The following is a 25,519-nucleotide window of genomic DNA, read 5'->3' as shown; positions in this document are numbered from 1 at the left end:
TAACAAATAGGAAATATGTTTCCAACAAGTTCCTCTTGATGTTTCTTGCCCTTTTCCATCTCCCTCTCTTCAGCCATGCTGTTCTAGTGGAATCAGACTTGGGGTGTGTCACCAGACTCTCCAGTTGGTGCTGGTGCCTGCTGCACTGGGAGTCCTGCCTGAGAACAGTCTGATTTGTATTTTTTGCTTATATGCGATTAGAGAACTCCCAAGATGTCCCCAGAAAAAATATTAATATTCAATATTTTCATTGCATTATATTTCCAGCCAAATACATTGGTTATTAAAGCAATATGGTGTTTGTAATTTTCTGCCCTATCAGGAGCAGAATAATCTTTACAATGTCCAGAGTTAAAAGAATCATGAAAAGTTGGTTGACACAAAAGAAGGCATAAAGGGTCTAGCGAGGCCAGTTCGGCAGCCCTCACCCCTGCTCCCCAGCCTCTTGGTCGAATCAAAGTTTAGGCCAAGAAAGATCAAATAGATCTATGGGTGTTTAAAGGAACAAATAATGCCCTTGGGTCATATGCATTGATCAGCAAAGTTTCACTTTAACCTCCTGCATAGAAATTTCCAATGAGACTTTATCTGTACTCGAAAGTCAAATTTATGAGACTCACATCACAGAAACTTTTTATGTGTCACAATTCTTTCCCAGGTCACCCCTCTCCATCTATCAAAAAGCTCACAGCATTTCTCTTTGGAAACCACGGTCTGGTTTCTATGTGTTTCCCATGTCTGTGTTCTGAAGGTCTTGTCAGAATTTGTCAGGAGAAACATAAGTTTTTACCCACAAAACCATTTCATAGAGTTTCCACTGTAGGCAGAATTTTCAGAGGGGAAGTCCCTCTGTTCTTAATTGCAAAAATTAACAGTTGCCAAAGAGGTGATTACAACAAAGAACTACCTCTGAGCATTGCAAATGTTCTGTATTCACAAAAACTGGCCCCTGATTACATATGCCAGTTGTTTTGTAACTAATTGCATGAGGTAGACAGTCCATTTCTGTGCATTGTAAGAGAATGCTCTCAAAGGGGTAGTTCAATGTAGTAATAATGCCAACTGGAAATTCTTTTCAAGACTTTTTATACTAATTAGACAAACTAACAAGGTAAGGCTCATGTAAGTTATTTCCTTGCTGGTAGGTTTCATAAAACATACTCAGGTGAATAACATGTAAATTTTAATGTTCCTCAATCCTATCTGCATTGATTGTTATTTTCTGGGAAACAGAGAATATATTGAGGATTTGGGGAAAAAACACCAACAGTCTGAAATTCTTTCTGTGTTTTCTACTAAAAGAGGGTGTTTACTCAAAAATAAAGAGACCCACATGCATAGATACACACAGCTACATATTCCCTGGTTTGATAGGTGTATGCACATGCCCACAAGTGCACATGCACACACACAAACACACACACACACACACATACACACCCCTTACCATCACCTCCACTGCTATCCATCTCATCATTTCCTTGATGGGAAGTACAGAGGTAAAATCAAGGATTTATTTCATTTTTCCTTAGGATTTTAGAGTTCTCCATGTTTGAATCTAGTTTATTAGGCTGCCTGTTCGACAGGCAGTTCACTGGCTATTGGTGAATTGCTATTTATTCATAGTATTGCTTTGGCCATAATTCCATTCAGAACAACTATTCCCATGTACAGAAGTGTAATGGCATGTATATAATAAGTAAAATTATACCTCTTAAGACCACTGCATTTCATTTGGATGGACTGAGTTGTGACCTACCAACCTTTACTGGGTGTTGACCTCATGCAGGCCCTGAGGGCTCATGGTGCTGCCAAACTAGCAGAAGTAGGAAAATGCAGAATCACGAAGAAAGGGGCCAAGAGAAACTCAGAGCAAATGAGCTGCAAAGGAGACTTCAGGAACAGATGGCTCAGGCACCAGAGGACGGGGGGAGGAGCAGGTGGGTGGGTGGTGAAGGGGACAGAGGAGAAGGAGAGGGCAGCTTCAGCAGAGGAGCTGGATGGAGCCCATGAGGTTGAGTTTCACATGTGGGAAGGCAAGTGGCACTCACCCCTGTACATGTTGGCCATGCTTGGGGAGCTTTACAAGTGCTTCTGGTGAGGCTGCACCCCTGAGATTCTGATCAGATTCTTGCCTGGGATACAGTCTTGCCTGGGATAGAGCCTTGAAATTTGAAGCACTGACCTATGCAGAAATTTTAGGTTATTCTGAGTTAATAATGCAAAGCTTTGAACCAAAAATAAATACTACCACCAGGTGTGGTGGTACATGCCTATAATCCCAAAACTCAAGAGGCTGAGACAGGAGGATTACAAGTTTTAGGCCAGTCTCAGTAACTTGGTGAGACTCTGTTTCAAAATTAAAAAAAAAAAAAAAGCTGAGATATGGCTCAGTGGTAAAGTGCCCCTGGATTAAATCCCTAGTGCCAACAATAAATAAACTCTATCCCAGCATTTCTCAAAGTTTGTTCCTAGGACCTTCTGCATCAGAAAGATGAGTGGTAAAATTTCGCATTCTCAGACCTGGGCCAGTTCTTTGCAGTCGGTATGCTATGTTGGGAGAGGAAATTTTCAGTATTCAAAAACTTTCCAGGGGATGGAGCTTCTGCCTATGAATTCAGAGCAGCTGCCCTCCCCTTCAGACCCTCAGAGCTGGGCCCCAGTCCATAGAGTCAGAGAGGATGCTGAGGTCAGGTTCTTCTTCAACTTCTGTATTTCAAAGCACAGGAAAGGGCAAGAAAAATGAGACTATTGAATGTCATTCTGAAATAGAAAAAAAAATAATGCCAGAATATATTTTAGGCCAACACTCAATAAAGACAGAAGTACATTAAGAACATCTCTCTGCCGTGTCTCTGATCCATATGCTTAGGCTGGATTGTGGAATCATTACCAGGACATTCTCATGCATATCCCACATCTGGCCCCTATATAGTTTTTAAAACCCGTGTCTTAGTGGATACAGTCTTATAGATGGACAGTGATCCTGCTCATGGTTTTCATGTACTCCCAGCACCCACTTCCTGACAAGGCCATGAAATGCATAGATGATCTTCTTGTCTGCCCACCCTCCAGCCACCTCAAAGCAGCATCCACATTCTATTGACCGTTATGTTTTCAGGACCCAGCATGATTCTTTGCCTATATTAAGTGCTTACTGCATATTTGTTAAATGACTAAACGAATGAATGGAGACTAGCAGCAGGAAATTAATTTCCAAATTACTTTCCCCAAAATCCCACATACATATTTAGAATAATTTCTTCAGTTATCTCCTCTGAGATGAACAGTCATTTATTATGCAGCAATCCAAAAGATCATCCAAAGGATCAATCAGATGAAAAAAAAAACAGTAGATCCACTTAAAAGACTGATTTGAATTATAAGAGACCACATAGGCTTTGGTTTAGGAAGACTCAGGATCAACATTGTCACAGCGCCCTCATCCTGTGGCATGGTGAGGCACGCAGTTACTCGTTTTTATCTTATAGGGCTGTTTTGGTAAATGAATAGTATGGGTGCCTAGTGATTTGTGTATACACACACACACACACACACACACACACCCCTCACTCACTTAGAAATAATAAAATCTCTTATTTTCAAATCCTTCTTTCTTAGCTGCTTATTTGAAAAGGTGTCAAATTCTCTGAAGTTCAACCCCCCCTGGTTCATGTTCTATATTTATGGAGTGACAACCTCATATCAGGCCTGTCCTAGGTGGTTTCTTGGATGATGGCCATCTTCTCATGCAGTTTTCACAACATTAGGGACAGACAGTTCCTCTGTTTTATGGTTGCTCCCCATCCTCCCACATGTCAGTGTCCCATCAACACAGGCAGTTTTTGAACCCAAGTCTTTCTTTTGATTCTATCCTGATATTCTTCCTTCTTTTCTCCAGCTGCCTCAGTCTAGTAAGCAGAAAATTCCTCCAAAGCACGGTTTCAAAGACACGTGCTTTTTCAACCAGTTTTTCAGGTTACCTTGCTGAAATGACAGTTGCTTCACATGATAGAATAACACACCAAAGTATGAAAGCAAGGTATGAAGACTTTTGAGTTCTGACTCCCCTGAGTTTTCCCTCCCTCTTCCCTAAACTAGAGCCCTGGGCTGTCTTCTCAATGCCCTGAGAATTGGCTGAATAAACTCTCTACTGTGACTTCTCATCCAGCCTCAGGGATTGTTTGGCAACAAATAATAGATAACTCAGCAGCTCCAACTCCTCCTTCCTCTGCCCACTTCCAGGGGTATTGGGAACTGGTGTCCCAGCAGGAGGAAGAGCTAAGTCTTGTGGGGTGGAAGATGAACTGGGTATCTGGTGATCGGAGGAGCTAGCTCATTATTATTATTACTGAGAAGGAAAAGGGATATACTCAGGTGTTCTCCTGGGCTTCTCTATCTCACCTGCAACTCTGCTCCATTTCCTAAGAGTAAAGAGAGGAAGTCTCCACAGAGAGCCTGAGAAGGTTGCAACACAAGCCAGGGGGTTAAGGACTATCAGCTTTGCCCTGCGTGTCCCTCTGGCCCAACCCAGCTGCTATATTTCCTTTCTTTGGAGAGAAAGCTGGCTGGTGACACTGGAAGTTATTTGTTCTCATTAGCTGGGCCTGCTGGTGTCTGATTATTTGGAACCCAAGTGCTCAGGGTGTAATGCTAGAGCATTATGTGCAGGGGCTCATTCAGAACATCATCTTGTGAGCCAGTTAGAGGTTGCAGCCACAAACTCCAAACGACTGTTCTATTGATGCATCTGGGAAGCTTAGCTGTTAAAAGCAGAAACAAAACCTAGGAAACTGTCTTTATAAACAGTACAAAGAAAAGAATTAGTACAACCTGCCTGCTTTTCTGCAAAGAGCCTGTGAGTCCTTTTGGGTAATAGAATCCCATATCTGTAGGTAAAGAAATAATTTATTAGTGTATCTTAGTTCAATTTTCAGGCAGAGCAAACAATTGTCCAAAGTACACGCCAGAAGGAACTGTATCAGTCTGTAAGCCTGTGGGGCAACTACTTGGATTACAAAGATATAACACATTTTCTCCTGTGGGCTGTTACAGTTAGGATATTACTCTATGTCTCCCATTAAATCATGGATAGAGCTATTTTATGTGACCACTGTTACACAGAATGGTTTAAGTGAGACCAGTTTGGAGGAAGAAAAGAAAATATTGATATTCGGCAGTTTTATGAGAATGTAAATCAAATCCAAAGTTTGACACTAAAAAAAAAAAAGACTAAATTACTTATGGTGTGAATTAACTTGGGTACATTGTTCCTGATTCAATACATGACTAGTTCCATCCTGCTTTATTTTATTTGCCAACAATAGAATAGATATGTTATTTGACTTTAAATTATGAGTTGGAATGAATGTTTAAAAGCTAAAACATTTTCACAGTAATGCTGTTGTCAATTTGTTTGAAGTGAAAAATTTTTGTCACTGTTGTGGTCACATATGAATGAAAAGTTAAAGGAAGAATGGAGCATCAGTTTTGTTCTTGTACATGGTAATTCTTGGGTAGGCTTTTGAACTTGAGCTTCACTCAAATATCAATAAGAATACCTTTTCTCCAAAACCATAGTCAGTTTCAGTGAAGGCCTTTTTTGTTTTACTTGATGTAAACAAGGTAAATTTGGAAAAGCTACCGATGGGCAAAAACAAAACAAAAAACCCTCTTGTGCATACAGTTTACTAATAAATCATGGATAATGGGACCCTCATCATTTGCTGCTTGTGGTATGAATGCCTCCTAACCAAACGCTGATGACAGCCTGTGTTTTAATTTTCTCTGAGACTTGCTGGTAGCCAACTGTCATGAAGGATGTGCTATTTTGTCAATATTGAGTCAAAAAACAATTAAGCTCCATGAAAACATTCTTTCTGTAATCTGTTCTGCTACACTAGACAGGGAAACAAGCACAAATAGTTTAGCAACACCAAAAATAAATTTGTCATCAAGAAAAAAAAAAGCCAAGTGTGTTGCATAGTCCTGGGTTGATGTGAGGATTACCATGGCAATCACATGTCTGTCATGCTGTGTTAAAATTGGGCGTGGTGGTGCACGCCTGGGATTTAGGAGGCCAAGGCAGGAGAATGTCATCCCCATCCCTTTTTAGATTTGGTTCAAGGCCAGCCTGAGCAACTTAGCAAGACCCTGTCTCAAAATAAAAAAATTAAAAGTACCAGGGATGTAGTTCAGTGCTAAAGCACTCCTGGGTTCAATTCCTAGTACTCAAATTCTAAAAATTGTAATTATAATTTCCTGATTCCAGTTACCAGATACCACTATATCCAAGTCATCTAGCTTTGCAAGAAGATTCTTAGAATATTTTTGTTAAATAAATGAAGGAAGAAATTATTGTGAAAAAGTAACTTATATTTAGGATATTTAAATATTCTGACTTGGTTATTAATTCTGAATTAATGAATTCTTACAGTTTACATACTGGCCAAAAGAAAACACCACTTGAATACTTTGTCCACCTTAGTTTTACCAGCACTAGCTATGTAGGTACATAGCTTTGTAGTTACTGTGAAGTTTAGTAGGTGATTGGTTTCAAGTGTCTTGAAATCTGCATTCACATACACTTATATATATATAAATGATGAATAGCTATGTGAATAAAATTCCAGGTTTTTTTTTTTTTCTTTCAGTACCAGGGATTAAATTCTGGGGCGCTTAACACTGAGCCACATCCCCATCCCTTTTTAGATTTTATTTAGAGACAGGGTCTCACTAAGCTGCTTAGGGCCTTGCTAAGTTGCTGAGACTGGCTTTGAACTTCCAATCCTCCTGCCTCAGACTCCAGAGATGCTGGGATTGCAGATGTGCACCACCACACCTGGCAAATTTCAGATCTTTGAAATCTCTGAGACATGTTACTGGTTTTACATGTGGTCTTTATGTCAAGCAGTGTCACCTGCTTTCTTAACTAGTTGCTGAAAAGGACTAGAATTATCGAGATTTGTTTAGATTGATCAAGACTCACTTCCTTGGAATGGACCCAGCTTTCCTCGCTATCCTCAATTACCTGAAGACACTTATGATTCTGTTAGTACATCAGGAAGAATTATGTTCAATTGGTTATGGGAAGAAACTCAAAATAATAATGACTTTTATTTTTCTCTCACACAGAAGTTCAGAGAGAAACAATGTAGCCCCTTAATGTCATCAGGACCAGGCTTATCCAATTTTTCTACCCAAATACATTAAATATGTTTCTTCCATGTCAAGGTAACTACTGAAGCTCCAGCTATCACTCTCATGTCCCAGACAGAGAAAGGAAGAAGTTCTCTTCTTTTTAGATTTCCTATAAGACCCTCCAAATAGTCTGCTTTTATATTATCGGCCAAAGTGTTGTTACATGGTGACACATAGTTACAGGGAGACTGGAAAATGTAGTTGGATTTGCCCAGTACCCCATCCTTGGAGTTTGTTACTGAGAAAGGAGGAAAACATGGGTATTAGAGGAAGGAAGTAACTACCCGGTTCTATTACAGGTGGCAACCACAAGAGATGGCGTAAGGGGGGATGCAGAGAATCGGGATGTAGAGGAAACAATGTGTTGACCCCAGATGAGGCCATTCAGCTTTCCCTCTTGCAAGTAATTTTAAGCAGCAAAACAGTGGGACAGCAAGGGAATAAGAAGGAGAAGCAAAGGACATTGTAAATCAGCAAAGTATTGCAACTGTGTACAGATAATTAGGATCATGTTTTGTGCACTGTGTCGTTTTTATTTTTAGCCTTCTTGGGGTACTTTACATATGAAAGGGTATTATTTTTTTCCAAATATGAAAATGTGAAAGTCAAGGTATGAATGATCTTTCCAGCTGAACCATTTTAATTAGCAACAAGGTCACCTTCGGAAATAGCAAAATATGACCTGGAAGGATAGGCTTATTATGAAAAGAATCAGGTCTTTTGGAAGTAGAGGGAAAAGATGGAAGTGAGGAGGTAATTAGCCACAGCGGGCTGTGGAGTATCTGTTGGTAAATTACAGTTCATGCGCATAAAGTCTCATTATTATAAACAGCAACTTTTTTTTTCCTTTTTTTTTAAAGGTAGCCAACCAAGTTGTTCAAGCTCTGCTCACTCAAAAGGTAGGTCACTTTCTGCCTTGATTTTTTTTTTTTTTTCAAAATGCTTCTGTGAATAGAAATGCAACTCACATTGTCAAACCAAGAAATTGTGATTGATAGATGCAATACATCTCTATTTATTCACTCTGGTTAAATTCATGGGTGTTTTAGATGGCACGTGAAGTGACATCAATGAATGACCAATAGAATCGTAAAGTACTAACTCTGGGTAAAGTAATAGGAAGCCTTTTGAAAATGAAAGATTTTGATGTACCCAAAGGAGTAGCAGACTCTTTATATTTTTTTAACTTAGTAAAAATGAACTTAAAGATGTGGGAAGATTCTTCCAATTTCTGTGAAATGAACGTCCACTTAGGGACAGCATTCATTGGGGCCTAAAACTCAGCAGAGGCCTTTGAGTTCTGGGAAGTGACTTCACTTCTCTGAGCTTTAGTTCCTCTGCTGTAGGGCAGGGATGACAGTTCTGTTCCCCACCCTGGGGTGCTGCATGATCCTACGGATGGACGGGGTAGAACAGTTCTTTTATGTGTCCATCTGTGGGGAACATGAATAAGGGGTAACCGCTATGCAGCAGGTCTCCTCCTGTTCCCCTACTGTTCTGCCTTCAGACAACATAAGACCATGTTAATGGAGCAGAGTGGGTCAACGCAGGTCATCGTTTGCCCAAATTTGGCTGGTTTGGTGAATTTTACTGAGTGTTTCCCCAAATCCTGCATAATATCCCTCGGAGGCTAATTGCTAGGTCCCTCAGATTTCATTAGTTCTGATTTATCTTTCTGTGAAACAGAGAGACTTCCTGTGCAACAGGACATCTCCCATCCTGCAGCATTCTCAGGAGGATGTGACTCATGAGAACAACACAGTTGGTGCTCTCCCAATTTTTTTTTTTAATTAAAAAGAATTTTATCAGCTATTGACAACTTCTCAGGCACATACCTAAATATTACTTTGATTTTATACTGTATAGATATTGTGATGTATAGATATTGTGATAACATTTTTGCTAGGCCTCTTTCCTACCCCTTCTGTCAAAGTGTCATGTTTCCTTTTGTAAATAGTTTTGACTGCTTCAGGTTGTACTCTAATAATGCATAATTGAAGAGGTTTGACTACTTTTATAAGGAGAGTTAGACTTAGTTTCCATTGTGACAGATATCCAAAAGAGTGGTGGCTTAAATAAACTAAAATATCATTTCTTTCTTACATGTAAATGCATACGTAGTCCGTACAGGGCTGGTAGATAGCTCTAAGTCCAGGATGTCTCTGGCTTCTATCTTGCTTTTCCATGGGAGATAGCCCCCATTTCTAAAGTCTCCTAATAACTTACAATAGTTGTTTTAGCCCCATCATCACACCCACATTTCTGTCAGGAGAATAAAAGTCTCAAGTGTACAAAGATAGTAAAGAGCTTTTATACCAGCTATCTTCTAAGGGAAACTTCCAGAAGCTTTCATAGTTCAATGTCCATAATCTTTGAACAGGTCTTAGCCACTAGGCCACACCTAAGGAGGCTGGAGAAGGTGCATCAGATCAGGAGGGCACCTGACCATTTCTGCCACAACATATTTGAATGTCTTTCCTCTTTCTAAGGCTTTATCCCTGTTTTCCTCCTGTTGAATATTACGTTCATTGTGTCACAAAACTAAGGAATGGAGATATGTTAGTTAGCTTCACTGTGACCGAAACACCTGACAAGAACAAATAAGAAGGACAAGTTTATTTGGGGCTCGTGGTTTCAGATATTCAGTCCATGGTCGGCATAAAACAGCTGCTTTAGCTCCAGTCATCACACCCACACTTCTGTCAGGAGAATAAAAGTTTGAGGAGTACGAAGATAGTGAAGAGCTTATTTATACCAGCTATCTTTTAAAGGAGGCTTCCAGAAGCTTTTAGAGGCAGAACCATCATGGTGGAGGGGCATAGCAGAGGAAAGCTGTTCCAATTATGGCAGCCAGGAAGGAGAGACAGAGACAGAGACAGAGACAGAGACAGAGACAGAGAGAGAGATAGTTTGCTTAAGGAGTTAGGGACAAGATATAATCCCCAAGGTAACATCCCAGTGACCCATTTCCTCCGGCCACACCCTACCTGCCTGCAGTCCCACCCAGTAGTCCATTTAAATGATTAATCCACCAAATGGATTAAGCCAGGAGTTGATGGTCCTCGTAATCTAATCATTTCGCCTCCGACATTCCTGTGTTATCTAACACATGAGTTTTTCAGGGGACACCTCATATCCAAACCATAACAGAAGAGCTCACTGTTGAAGCTCTGTATACAGCTGATGGAAGACTTTCCATGCCTGTCTCTTTAATGATACCTTCAGAAAGAGACAAGGAAGTTGTCTTGTACAGTAAAAAGGAAAATGGGACCCTTCAGGTCAGCCACAAAAAAGTAGCTACAAATCCAGGTAATAACTAATAAACAGATAAATCTACTTTGGTACAGTTAAGCAGTACGACACAGAAAGATGTGCCACTGTGAGATAGCATACCTCAGGGACATCACAAGGCAGGGAGAGATGCCGGGGCTTTTGGAGATTTCAAAAGAATCATGTTCTGCTGAAATGTGTGCCTCCTGGTTTTTATAGGGACTGTAAAATTGCTGCCAAAAAAAAAAAAGACAAAAATTTTCTATTTAATTAAGAGCACAATATAGGAAATAAAATGCATTCCAAATGCAGATGAGAAAACTAATTCTAATGCAGATGTAGTATGCACAGAGTAAAAGTAGAAATTTTGAGTGATTTATCCAAATTGCACATATGCACAAAAATCTTTGATGTGAAATAATAGGCAAACTGTACTCTTTTAGAATGGATCATTTCTTGTGATACACAGGCAAGCCTGCCCTGGCTTCAGCTCTCCTGCAGGAAAATAAGAAAGTATTTTTCACAGCGTATCGTGAATTTTTCTGGACTACCATCCTGAATAACAGAGTCCACCAATATTGAAGGAGGAAAAAGCCATTTTATTCCCGTTCACTTATTTTTTGCTATATGTACATACAATGTTCTGTTCAAATAATTCAGTTTAATCTCAAATACCTGTGGATTCTTCAGGTACAGTGGCACATGCCTATCATCCCAGCAACTCAGGAGGCTAAGGCAGGAAGATCACAGGTTCAAGGCCAGCCTCAGCAATGTAGCAAGAACCTGTCTCAAAATAAAAAATAGGAAAGGCTGGAAATGTTGTTCAGTAGTTAAATGCCCCTGGGTTCATTCCCCAGTACCAAAGAAAAAGGAAAAACAAACAAACAAAAAAACCTGTGGATTTCCTCAAAAGAACTAACTGTACCCCTTTCAATCAATAACAGTAAAGTGACATTATAAAGCCCAGTTCAGTTTCATTTATGTCTCTAAATCATGGGCCCAGGTCTACAAGTGACAGTGAAATCAATAATCTAAGCTAAACTCCTGTTTTCATCTGAAATATACTTTATCATCATTAAGTCAGTTATATTTGCTGAAAATGTAACTCCTAGGTTCTTCAATGTTTTATTGCTATTAACATCAGACTTGGAAGAAAAGCATTTTCCCCACAATTAATTTTCCTCCAAATCAACAATCTCATCTTTATCTGCTTGTTAGTAAAGTAACTAAATATTTATATGATGTTTTCTCTTCACCATTATAGAATCAGGCTAGTGTGTGATATAATCAAGCTGAGCAGTTATTCAGATGAAAGCCGAACAATTCTGTAGCTTTAAAGAACTCCAGCATCCTGTATATTTCCCTTGGGGGAAGGGGCAGTTGGACAATGGTCTGTGTAAAATCTGGTCCCTAAAGAGGGTCTATTCATATTTATTGGGCTAGTAGTCATATCCAATATCCTACATGGAGCACTTAAAATATATTATGTCATTTTGTTCTCACTGCAACCCTGTGAGGCAGGAATAAGAAAAAAATTTTCCCAGTGTGCCAGTTACTACAGAGTGTCAGAGTCCATACACCCTCTTACCCACTGCACCATTCTGCCTCCATGATCCCATTCACCCATTTACTATTTTTCCCTACCATAGGTCAACAGGGAAGGAAAGGGTGCAATGGAAATCAACACATGGATTGAAATCCAGTGGTTAGTTATGAACACAGAGAATAACAAGTCCATAATCCCATATGCCACAGCACTCACTATGTCCTCTGCATTGTCCTGATTTAGTCACAAATTTGTTCAAGAGTCAAGGCCAGCCTCAGCAACGTAGCAAGAACCTGGAAATGTTCAGTGGTTAAATGTCCCTGGGTTCATTCCCCAGTACCAAGGAAAAAGGAAAACAGGCATCTGGTATTGAGGTCCTTGGTTAGTCTAAGGTATGAGCAGCCTTTTCCAGAATGGCATTTCATTTTACAGAAGCCTTAGCATATTTGGCAGAGTGGGAGGTATCAATGACATCTACTTGGGATGTGACAACAAGAGGCTGGTAGACTTGGTGGCCATTAAGATTCAGGAAACTAGCTGGATGCAGGAGTACAGGGCCTGTAGCCCTACCTAGCTATTCAGGAAGCTGAGGCAGGAGGATCCTAAGTTAGCGAGGTGCTGCCTCAAATTTTTCAAAAGGGTTGAGTGTGTAGCACAGAGCACTTGCCTATCATCATGTGAGAGGCTCTGGGTTCAATCCCCACTGCCAAAAAAAAAAAAAGAGATCTAGAGAACTAAGAGGTTGACACTTGACAAGCCATCCATGAAGTCAGTGAGACATCCCATCTCTTGAAAAGCCCAGTTGTATGCTGTGCCTTGGTTTATCGATGTGAAAGCTGAGGCCTATTTAGAATGATTTACTCTATCAAGGTCATATGTGTAATAAGGAGCAGAGCCCAGGCCCTCTAGTCCCTAGGCATCCCCAATTTGGTATATTCCCATGATGCGCATTGCCTTTGAATAGGATACCTTTGTAATACCTTACCTGATAAAGGCGGACTTAAATAGTTTTCAACAAGACTTTTATGAGAAAATCAACATGTATCCTCTTTCTAAGCCATCAGCATTTTCTTTCTTTTTAAATTCTGAACTTATTAGGTAGAAGTGTAATGCATGGTAGTGGAATTCATTGTGAAATATTCTTACATGCACATAAGCATTTTTTAAAATTGACTTTAGCCTTGAGCCGGTAATGGTCTTACTCCTCATGTGCATAAAGTAACTACACTCCCACAGGCCTGTATAACAGTGGGTCCAGAATCTTCTTTCAGCCCAGGTGCAGGTGAAACTTACCTGGATTACAATGTAATTGCAATTGCATTGCCTGTACTTGGGTGAAATTGTGGTTTGGGACCATTAAGATGACAGGAGCCCTTTACATTAGTCTATCATGTTGCTCCCTTCAAGGTCAGCTATAGTCCTTTTGTCTCTATTTCTGTTTGATAGTGACATGTGCATTGAGAAGAGAACAGGCTTGGCTACTTTCTCAAACCCAGAGACCATTACATCGATCTTAAACATAGTGAAGTCTTTGACATTATTTCCGCACAATAAAATTAACCATCACACTCCCTTTTTATATCAGAAGAGACAGAAGAGATAAGAAGGGATAGCCTTATATTTTTCGGCAAGTTCTACCTGTTGATGTCTGAGATATAGTTAAGGAATGAGCAGGGAAAAAAAAAAGAAACATGTTGTGAGAGGGGACAGATGGTGCAGCCTCCGCCTACAGTCATGATCCCAGACTGCGACATCCAAACAGAGGAGAGTTGTTTGATTTCTAAAGCTTTACTGGAGAGGCTATTTTAGGTCTTGTCTCTGGAAGTGACAGGGTCAGAAGAGTTGCTCCCGTACCCAGTCTAAATGTGTCGTCTGCTCCTTTATGTCATTGGATTCCTATTGTGAGCACAGAGGAAGCAAAGGCAGCCAGCTGCCACCCTCTGTCCAGGTACCACAATGGCAGTCAGAGGTGCTTTTCTCTCTCTGTCCGCTCTGATAGTGCCTATGTGTATGCACATAAGCATATGTGTGTGTTTTTGTTATGGCTGGGATGTAATGGGATAGTGACGATCTGGCATCCGTGACCATCTGCAGCGTAAAGGAACATAGTAAGAATGTTTAAAACAATACAAACAATTTTTTCCTGTCTGCAAATTTTCAGACCAGCTCAATTTGTTTCTCGGTGATGTAAGACCAGTATCACATTTCCTTTGTCCCCTCTGCCATATGCTGCACTGGATGAGCAAAGAGTGATAAACTGAGAGTTCTCAGAATGGATGGGCTGTGTTCCCACTAATGAACTACAGAACTATTATGCTTCGAGTTAAATGAACTACTTTGCCTTAAGTTTACTATTAACGGCTGTTGAAATCTGGCTACTTATATAAAAATTCTCTGTAGAGCATATGGATATTTTCTTTTCATTATTTTACTCATTTGAGGACTCTTCTGAGTTTTTCTCAGCTTTACTGCTGAAAATTGCAAGTGCTATTGTTTTCAGGTCCCCTTTTTTCTTGCAAATCCACACTTGAATGCTTCTGTTTCCATATCACCACCTACAAATGAAAATGACTGTGTTTTCCTAGCCAATGGGTACTATTAATATTTATCTACCCCACAGTCAAGTTTTATTAATTGCTTAATTAGTAATAGTGAAAACAATTAGTGTTATACGCATGCTAAGAACAAAAATTAGCATAAGTGAAACACAGAGGCTGAATTCTAAAGAAACAAGCAAACCTGGCCTTGTGACTTGAGTAGGAAGTAGATCCTGACAATGGCCTCTGTCAAAGGAATGAGTACCCCAGAGTACAAATGCTCAGTCCTGCTTCTCCCCTTCTGGACCTTGTTTCCAGGTGCATCATTCCAAACATGATATCAATTTTCTGTCCTCTACATTCTAACAACAAATCAATTGAAAACATCCTATGCATGAACTTCACCCATTTAGCTAAAAGGGGGAAGAGAATATAAACTGTTCAGTGAGCCACACATTGGACTATTTCTTTGCCCCTTTTAAGTAGAATTAACCCTACAGGGTACGATGGAGTGTGCTCACGTACAATTTCAGCAATTAGATCTCTCTAGCCTTACAATTAGGTTGATACAAGGTGGTGGATCAGGCCCACCCACCTCTGTGACCACCATCATGCCCTGGGTATCAGAGCTGTCACCTGGTGCTTTCCCTTCCTTGCAAGAGCCTTGACTAAGGCCTGTCACTGCCCTATGGCAGAAAACAGACATCCACAAACTAGAAGTGTTGAGAAACTTGAACTCTATTTATCATCATGCCTATCACTGGAGAATAGAACCACCATTGTCATTGCTTCTAGCAAAGTAATTACAAACATTTATTAAGCTCCTACTATATATGGTGCTGTGCTAGACAATGGAATGAAAAGAATATTAAGAGCAATATGCTTATGTGGTTGTTTATTTTGTATCTTGTGCTGGCCTGTTGAAGGAAAGGTCATTTAATTGACAAGAGAAGTGTACACCACAAAAAAATGGGATTAATACATAAGTTTTATATGTTAAATATCACAGAGGAGACATGGGACTTATGGGAATTCAGGAAAGGGAGCAGTCTTTGGGGGATACCATATGAAGTGTCAGAGGGGAAAAAGTTGGAAGTGGACTTCAATCAGCTGGCCAAATATGGTCTGAAAGAAGGAGATGAGACGAGAAATTGATGGCAGCTAGGAGAGGATAGCAGGAATACACAGAGCTTTCAGGAACCACAAGCAGACCCTTGTTCTCTGCTCCAAAAGAGCAGAATACATTTTTTTAAAACATTAGGAAATAGTAAAAAATTAAGTCTGAAATGTAGAAAAGGATAAGCTTTTGAAGGCATTATTCTACTGGGTCTGTCTTGAACCTCATAGGGAGGGTGCAGACAATTAAGCACCACAAATACCTTTATCACATATGCCATAGGAAGGCAGTTCCCTGGTGGGGTTCCTAAAGCTCCCCAGTGTCAGCTCCCTACCTGTGAGCTGGGGAATAAACTATTCAAAAGAGCTACTCTAGCTCCTCTGAAAAGTTGCCCCGGTGGGCTCACTGTATTTCTTCTCTGGCACTGAGAACCAAATGCCCCCAAAAGATATGGAAATCCACTGGCTGGACAAATTGTAAGTGCCTTTTAAAGCCTTCACTTCAGAGCTACCCCCTTTCCCACTAAATGCTTCGCTGACTCTATTAGCCAAGGCGCCAAGCATCTCAACTCATTTCCACAAATGACATCGAAAGACTCCATCAAAAGTGATAGTTTCTTTAGTTCATCAAATCTCTATTCATTGTGTAAACATTGTTGTCCTTGTGATTTGTGCTTTGTGATTGCTTTCATGAAGACAGTGAAAAGGCAGAATGTATAGGTGGAAACTTAAATTGACTTTATATCGCTAAGATTTACCGTCTTCAAAAATAGCATGCTACATTAATGCACTTCTGATTTCAAGGTGCTTTTTTTTTAAAAAAAAATTGGCCTTCTCTGCACATAATAATTCCATCAGACAATGGCCTGTGGAAGAAAATGTTGTTTGTGATTTATTTGGGGGGACTTTGAAGAATAAAAATCCTATTTTTTTTTACTAATGTGTCTGAAATGTATAAAATATGATTATAATATGCCAAGATGTCTTCCCATTATAGACATTTTTCCCCCTTTCAATGTGTTTGTTGTAGGATCTAAGGGAGGAGTGTGTAAAGTTGAAAACAAGAGTGTTTGATTTGGAACAACAGAACCGAACACTGAGCATCCTATTCCAACAGCGAGTCCGACCAACTTCTGATCTGCTCCTGCAGGTATGTGTTGACATGGAAAAACAGTCTTTGCTACTGAAATGCTATTGATAGGAAGTTACTTAATTTCAAAAATCACCAGCATCTCTAGAGGCGAGGCATAGCGTACCAAAATTCCAATCCTTCTCTGTCTCAGGAGATGTCATTAAAGTTGAAAATTCTTTTAGATTCTTGACTTTTTTGAAAGGTACATGCAGATAAAGAAATGCACCAACAAAGAATACACAGGTAAAAGGGACAATCCAAGGGTGTCCTCCAGTAAACTAAGTGGAACCATGGAATGAACTTAGGAAATAATTGAGAGAGCTTTGGGAACTAGTATGAGGAGCCATGCATTCCATGATAAGCAAGAGAGAGTTCTATGTAATGACAAAGCACGTTTCTGTATTTCCAACTCTCCATAATAAAAAATACAACTGGGATTTGTTTTTCTATAATCGCTCTCTCTCTCTCTATAGAGTCCCTCTTCACATCACTGCACTTCCTGGATTCTATCTCAGTATTTTTGCAGGTCTTTTAGTTACTCTAACTGAACTCTTTCTTCATTCTCCTCCATAACATGGAAAGTTGTGGAGAGTCAAGCCACTTGAATCCTTTTGTAGTTGTCCCTGACAAAGCACTGAGGAATACACTCCATGGCCAGGAAACACATGAATTGGTAGAGGGGGCTTGCAGGGCCAAGCTTTGCTGTTTCCCATCTTTCTGATCCTATTATTGTGCATATTTGCTCAAACAAGTTCCTCTGAGCTTTTCTCAAAGCTGTTCTGGACTCAGCTGTCAGAGGGTGCACTCAGGCTTCACAGGCGCCTTGTGCAATTTGCAAAGGGCAACCCACAGCCGCTTGGTCAGGTGGCCAAAAGGAAGGCCCTTCTGCACCCTCTGATCATCTAGACTACACCGTCCAGCACTGGAACCAATAGCCATTTAAATTTTTCCTTATAAAATTGACATGAAATTAACTCTATGTTCATATGTCAAACTAGCTACAGTCCAGATATTCAAATTGGACAGTACACGAGTAGAATATTTTCATCATCGTAGAAAGCACTCCTGGACAGTACTTTTCTAAATGGCCCAGACTTTGTAACTAATTTACCCTCCAAATTTTGGCATGAACATCTTAGGACTCCTCAGAGAAATAATGGGAAATTGCGATTCATTTCAGAGAAAGAAAGATGTTTGGTAAAGCTGAATATCAAAATGTAATTTGCCCCCCAAATTAAAATAAAACAGCTCTCTGAATTACAAAATAGATCTCATCTCTTAAATTAATTTCCTCTCTGCTTTATCTGTTAGAGCATAATTCATAATTTATGACTCAAAAATTATGGTGGGGGAGAGAGGGAAGTCATTTGTCTCTATTCTATTTCCTGGTCCCAATCACAATAAATGTTTGTCATAAGGGATCTTGCATTTGTAAAAAGTCAGGTTTCTTTTGCAATCTCATAATCAAGATCCAATATTATAATTACTTTTAACAACTGTTGCATTTTCACAAATTTTTTCTGTTTCGCCTGTTTTAACTTGAGGCTTTTCTGGAATATTGTTTAAGGATCTGCAGTCCCTACTTATGAATCATGAATAGTTGATGTGCATAGTAAACACATGTGCTGTAGATATTTAAGCTTTTTAATTGGCTGTCACGAATTTCTTCAATCCATGTTCAAATGGCAGAGGATGATGTATATCCTTGCAACAGAACTCAGTGTTTATTGATCGGGTATTTTCTGTCAACAAACTTTGTACTCTTCTTTAAATAGTTTTCACTTCGAGGAGCCATTCTGGTTTAAATAATATTTATCACAGATAGGCTGTTAACAGTTATGTGAAGAAGAATGATAGAAAGTGGGATGCCTGCCCTCAAACACAAAGCCAGGTTCATCATGGGGACAGGTGAGAGAGAGGAGACTAACCTGAAAATTAAAACCTTTACATTGGTAATGAATTTCTGTATTGATTTCAGTTTCCAAAATGATATCTCTAGAAGAATGAGTGATAACAAATTAAATTAAGAAGAACCCCTCTCCAGGCATGGTGGTGCATACCTGTAATCCCAGCAACTCTGGAGGCTGAGGCAGGAGGATTGCACACGCAAGGCTGGCCTCAGCAACTTAGTGAGGCTCTAAACAACTTAGCGAGACCCTATCTCAAAATAAAAGGGACTGGGGATCCCTCTATTAAAATCACAATTTGAGCTTAATTCTAAAGACTTAATAAGCCAGTACAGCAAATAAAATAATAAAGTCATATTCTTACAGGGACTGGGGTCTCTAATTGATCTTATACTAAATCTACTTAGATTAACCAATACTCAACATTCCCACTTACAAATCATACTGAACCATACCTTCAACTTAATGAATGGTGGCAAATTAATGAAAAGCTCTCTACTTAATCATATTTACTTCTCTTACCAATTATCTTGAATGCCCAACAAGAATGAGTTATGTTTGTATCTAAGTTTGTTTATGTGAGGAATACTTGTCATAGTAAACATGTAATTAAGAAATTAATAATTAATTTCATACACAGTATATAAACCAATGAACTATGATGCAAAATGAGTATTGTTTCTAAAAAACAAAGCCAAATATTTCAAAAGTATTTAAAGGCAAGTTACTAAAAAATCAGTGTTCATGATCAAAATAAATATAGGTATCTGCCTGTACAATTTTTTGGATCATACTAAATGTAGAGGGATTCTGCATGCAAACTGCTCTTCGTATGGTTTTAATGGAAACTCTGATAATAGGATCTCTAGGCAAAGAAGTAGCCTTGGCCTTACCAAAAATGTTATTGAAATGCATAGTGCTTACCACATGTCAGTGCTGTTCTTCAACAGTTACAGCATTTGCTAATTTAATTTCTTACAGTCCCATGAGGTAGGACCCTACCTTTGCATTCACTGTGGAGATGAGGACACAGAGAAAAGCTTAGTTACACAGGTGGTATTGCCAGAGTTAGGATTTAAATCTGGAAAACTCTTGCAGTCAAGTCCATTCCTTCTTGACAGTCACCTCCATGTTCCCTCTGTGTGGAACATGAATGAGCAAGAGGACCATTTTGATGACTTTCTGCTCCAAGTGACATTTTGATAAACAGAGTGATTGGTCCACCTGTGACCAAGTCAGATTGGAAGGTCTTCTGTAGTGAAGTCACCAAGCAGAGCCTGCTGTATTCACATATTTCTGAAATGTTCCTGGTCTGTGGCATCTAACATTTCCCCTCACCTATGTGTTCTGCCTTTGTCTTGTTTTGAACACTGTGTTATCATTGTCCTGATAGGATATTATTCTCATATTTTCATACTGAGACAGTATTTTTTTTGGTCTTTCCTTTTTGATCTGGTATTTCAAAGGGTCCTACACCCACATCCATAGGCCAAGATGGAAAGAAAAGAATGTTACAGATCATTTACATAAGCAGTGGAGTGTCTCGCAGCTTAGAACCAAGGTGCAAAAATATACTGTCACTTCTCAGAGTACTTTTTTTCTTTTTGCTAGTGTTCTGTTTTATATTATATTTCAAATGAAATGAGAGAGTTTTTAAATTCTATTCATTTCTCTCCTCCTCTAAATCATTATTTTCAGAGTGTAAATCTGTCCATGAGTCTGATTTGGCAGGACACCACACACTCAGCCCTCCACCTTTTCATAAGCAGTACATCCCCATCTCTGAAATCCAGCCTGTGCTGCCCTGTTGGGGGATCTTTCAGGGTTATGGCAGTCCTCTCTGAACTTTCCCCCAGCTGGAGATCATGCAGTGTTGGTAGTCCATGCCACACTCCATGGCCTGTGTGGGATTATGGGATTCTGGCCTCTCGTGACAAGGACAGTCACCCAATGCAACTTAAGTAATTGGGGGTTTCTTGATTACTTTTTATTTCAACTTGGTAGTAATCTGTTTGTAGACCTAGGCTGAGCATGGCTTTTCTTCATTGTCCATAATACATGCTCAGTGTATTCTTGGTGATGGCTTAATACTTATATAAATTATTTTTCTGGAAAATTGGGAGGGGGTTCTAATCCCAGCAAGATTATACTTTTCTTGGAGAGAATACCATATGTCCACTTATATGTATCTGTGCCAATCCCCTGCACCTGGGAGCCCAATTCATAATGTTGAAATCATTTTATTCTAATACACACAGGCATTTGTACTCTTTGCTGTTGCCACTGTGTAGTGAACATAACCACACAGGACTGTCTGGATCTGAACAGTCAAGTGAATGGCCAACATGGAGATACCTTTTCTAGGATAATGATCACTCAGAGAAATTGGAAAATGTTAGTCATAATACAGTTTTTGGTGTACCTATTTCTTTCAGAAAGGTCTATATATTTGCCTTTTGGGTGTTTTCAAATGTACACGGTTGAAGTAAGATAAGAAGAAATCATCAAGAGAGCTTTATGATAATTTGGTTTAAGCAGTAGAAGAGGGGTAGGGGAGTGAAAGAGAAGATAAAGGTTGGCTCAGTGATTCGTGAGTTCTCACAATGGAGGCTTTTCATTCTGATCCACTAGGTCCTCTCTTGAGCCATAAGCTAAGAAGGAGTCAAGAGATGAGGCAAGAAAATCCACACACGTTTAAAGCATCTGCCTGGCTTCTCACCCTGCTAGGATATATGCTTGCTTTATGAGTTTCTTGAATTGATAAACTCTGCCCCTCACCTGCTCCTGTGGCCAACCTGAGAGGTGCCATCCCTGCCCTGCAAACGTGATATCTAATTTTCAAAGACCCTTGGAGTGACAGGAATAGCAGCTCTGTGATGCTTCAGGGATGTTGAGGAACACCAGGGTCCAGATGGCAGAATATCCACGGGCAGTGAATCTGCCACGCTGCGTCATCAGAGGGCTTTGGTGGCTTCATTATGGGCATCGGTCAGACATGAAAACATATGGAGAATGTGCAGCAGGGATTCTGTCTCACACACCAAGCACTGGACAGGATATTAACTTGTCAGAGGTGCAGAAAGTGGCCTCTCTGAAAGGTAAGGGACACTTTGAGAGATCACACAGCTCCTGGAGGGCAAGGCTTTAGATGATGAGAGGTAACCCAAGACACTGTTTTTGGGATCAAATAAGAGCAGCGCAGAGATGTGAAAGATTCTTCAGGGTTAGGGCAAAAGGGGATTTCCTCCCTCTTCATAATGCTTCCAGGGCCCTCCATAGACTTGTCTAACCCTCAATAGCTTCATATTTCTTTTCTTGTTTTTACCCTAACACAAATTCTTTGCTCTAACCAAGCAGAAATACTTTCCCTCCATAGAGCATGACATAGGTTTCCTTTCAACTGTTCCATTTTGTATGTCATTTCTGGGTTCACAGTGCTACTCCACCCCCACCCTCATTCATAACCAACTGGGAGCACTGGAAGTATGTCAGTGCTGGGGGGTTCTGTGCAGAAGCACATTTCCTCAAGAGCCTGTGGTCTCCCAGTAAACATGAAAGCAAAGTAATGTGTCAAGAGACACCTGGGATGCTACAGGGGTAGGCAAAGATAGGTGGAAGCTTAACTCTGCCTGGATGGGTTTTGGAGAAGGACCAGCAGGGGAAGCACGAGGCTGGGTACACAAGGGAATATAAATGCCAGATCTGCACAAAGACTCCAGAGGGTCTGTCTCCTTCCAGTCCTTTTGCTAAATTCATATGTTCTGGAAATGCTTCTAAAATAAGAGCACAGTGCCTTCCCCTCTCCTCCCTCAATCTCCTGGGCACATTCTGCTCACTGTCCCAGCCTACAGTGGTATGTGGATCTTACTTTGTAACAATGCTGCAGTGCATTTTTTTTTAATACATGTTTGCTCTTCATTCCAAAATCAGCAGAGAGTTTGTTGTTGTTGTTGTTTTGTTTGGTTTTTAAACAAGTCCAGTCCCCACATCTTGACTGAATGCTGTGCTATGATCAGCTAAGTATCAGGTGTTCTAGAAGGTGCAGCTGTCTGTTATAAGGAAATCAAGGTATGATTTTTATGATGTTTTTTTGTTTGCTTGGACCTTTATTTTCTTGGTGACTCTTGACTTACTGATCTCTGAATCCTCCTAATATATAATTTGGACAAACATGACCCTTCTTCAGTGTTATGTGAAATAATGATTGAGTGAACCTGTGAAGAAAATGGGAACACTCGTGTCGGAGGAGGTAGAGGGAGGTGACTGCACAAATGATATGACTTCCTGGGAAGGAAAAGGGGATATAAATGAGGACATTGTGTCCACAAGATGAAGAAGGCAGATTTTGAAATATTGTGTTTTTTACTTAAGTCTGGATGATTAGGGAAAATTATCTCACATTTCAAGTGAGCTCTGGGTTTTTATTGTTATTTTAGTTGCTTATTCTGTTTTAGTTTTTCCTTTTATCTCTTCCTGTTGGAACTCGTGTTCTATCTTACACTTTTGGGTTTCCTATAGCTGTAGGGAATGATATTACATGGGCATGTCTTTGGCCAGAGGGACACATGTTTCCATGTTGTTTCAGGGGTATAAGTTTTGTTTTGTGTTTTGGGGGGATACTGGGAATTGAACTCAAGGGTACTTTGCGAACACTGAGCCACATCCCCATCCCCATTTTTGTATTTAATTTAGAGACAGGGTCTCACTGAGTTGCTTAGTACTACACTTGTGCTGAAGCTGGCTTTGGACTTGTGATCTTCCTGCCTCAGCTTCCCAAGCCACTAGGATTGCAGGTGTTATGTTTCCCATCCCAGCCACCCTATCCCTAAATTTTTAAGTTATTTAATGGAAGGTACCTGACATCCTGTTCTACAATCAGATAAATCCCAAATATGTATTAATATCTTTCAAGAGCACAAGATTGGGTCCACATAAACCATCCTCTCACTTCAAACAGTGTAAAATCATGTGTCTTAATATCCAATGTGATCGGGGACTGAGCCAGGTGAGGTAATGAGCAAAAGAGGCCATGTGCTCTGTAATCAGCTCCAGCTCACTGTGGCCACATGGGGGATGCTGGTTAGGCAGTGCCATGGCTTTAGAAATTTAAAGCAGCTGGAATTGCAGAATTTAGTGTGTACTGTACCCTCTCAATGTTTAAACGTTGGCTGACACCTCTTTCAGCTGCTTCATCACACTGAGGAAGCCGGTAAAATCTCCATGGCTGAGGATGGCCTGCAACATGTTTATCTTTCTCTACTCTCATGAGGGTGGGTTTTTAAAGCATGGTGCATGTACTCTCAACACTTGGCCACTAGGCTTCCCATTTGGATTCATAACACAGCCAGCAAATATTACTCCATTTACTATTTAACAAAGATTACTTACTTGAGCACATGGTATTCTCAAAGTTCCTGAGGACACAGAGATGATTAACATTGTATCAGACCTAAAGGGGTCACTTTTTTAACAAGGAGACAGATAATACGAATGATTGGATAGTAGAGTAGTAAATGCAGCAGAAATATTTACCATTGGAAGTCCTCAGAAGAAACAGCAATGAACACTATCTGCTAGGTCATAGAAGCCTCCTGGAAGGTGGTGACAGCTAAACTAGACTGTAAAGGAAGAACAGGAGTTTATAGGGTAGCACGGTTTTGAAAATTTGTGTACTAAACTCAGGACTAAATTTAGTAGTGGGATATATATATTCACATTAATCCCAGGTCGTGGCTTTGATTATAGCTATACAATTACAAAGTTGTTTTATCCTGATTCTGTCTTCTTTGGCCTTCCCATGTCCTTCCCAAAACATCAGATTAACTCATTGAGCTCTTCAGAGAAACAGAATCCCTGAGGAGCATCATGCTTGCTGAAATCTGTGTCACTGTGACCTTCAAGAACAATTCTATCTTTTTTTATTTGAGGAAAAAATCTAGTTAGAGAAGTTGATGAAAAACAAAGAGGTCTCTGAGTCTAAGGTTTGTTTTAAGGATTTTAATATTAAATGGAGGTTCAAACCCTGAACATAAATCAACATTATATTGTAATAGACTAAGGGGTTGAAATGTAAATTCAGGAAATTCACCTTTTAGCATACAGCATTTCAGGCCGTGTATTTTTTCCCATTTTTCAAACACTTAAGAAAACCTGATTAGCCTGGATTTTCTAAATTTTGTGCAGTAAATGTTTATCATAGAAACCTTAAAAGTTCCCCCAGTTAAAAATTGTTAGTGTTACATTTTCGCGAAGTTTGGATAAATGTGAGAATTTGGGAATGCAGGGTACAGAAAGTACTGCAAAAGGAATGGCGATGCTTACCTGGGGATTTCATTATGCAGATTGGAGCATTAATTTCTTGGCACTGCAAGTTGCGGAACGTCCGTTGCTGTCAGTGGATGTCACACCAGGGAAATCTTATTCCCGGCACGAAAAGATTAAGTAACCCAAACTCTGACATGAAAGACCAGTGTTTCCAGGACTGAAATAGTTCTGGCTTTGTTCTTTCGCCTCCTTTACCGAGGGGGTGCACTTGTCTGAGGGTGGCCCCGGCACTTTTGGGGGCCAATTTCAGGAACCAGGAGGTGATTTGCAATCTGCTGCAGCTCTCCAAGAGACTCTGAGGCAAGTCTTTAACCTGTCAGGCTGCAGTGAAGAAGGCTATCTTCCCAGTCCTCAGTCTGGGCTGCATGGGCCAGGTAGGGGAAAGGAAGATGGGGTAGACACCACAGAGACAAAGAGAGGCATGCAGGATGTCTTAGCAAAGTCCACCCAGAAAAGCAGAGAGAAACTCAAGCATGTCACTGAAGCC

The 25,519-nt window shown here is 40.1% G+C and overlaps 1 protein-coding gene across 14 annotated transcripts in view; it reads left to right on the top strand.

The window, feature by feature from the left end:
* Nckap5 (NCK associated protein 5) overlaps window positions 1-25,519 on the top strand; it is a 953,350-nt gene that overhangs the window by 752,360 nt on the left and 175,471 nt on the right. For all 14 annotated transcript variants that reach the window (XM_048810448.1, XM_048810447.1, XM_048810455.1 and 11 more), the window contains 2 exons: window positions 8,061-8,099; window positions 16,700-16,819. In XM_048810448.1, coding sequence (XP_048666405.1) covers window positions 8,061-8,099; window positions 16,700-16,819 — 159 coding nt within the window. The remainder of the gene's footprint in view (window positions 1-8,060; window positions 8,100-16,699; window positions 16,820-25,519) is intronic.

The sequence above is a fragment of the Marmota marmota genome, unplaced genomic scaffold (assembly GCF_001458135.2).
Source record: "Marmota marmota marmota unplaced genomic scaffold, marMar, whole genome shotgun sequence".
NCBI lineage: Eukaryota > Metazoa > Chordata > Mammalia > Rodentia > Sciuridae > Marmota > Marmota marmota.
Note: the sequence above shows the minus strand (reverse complement) of the source record. Positions and strands in the feature narration are given on the sequence as shown.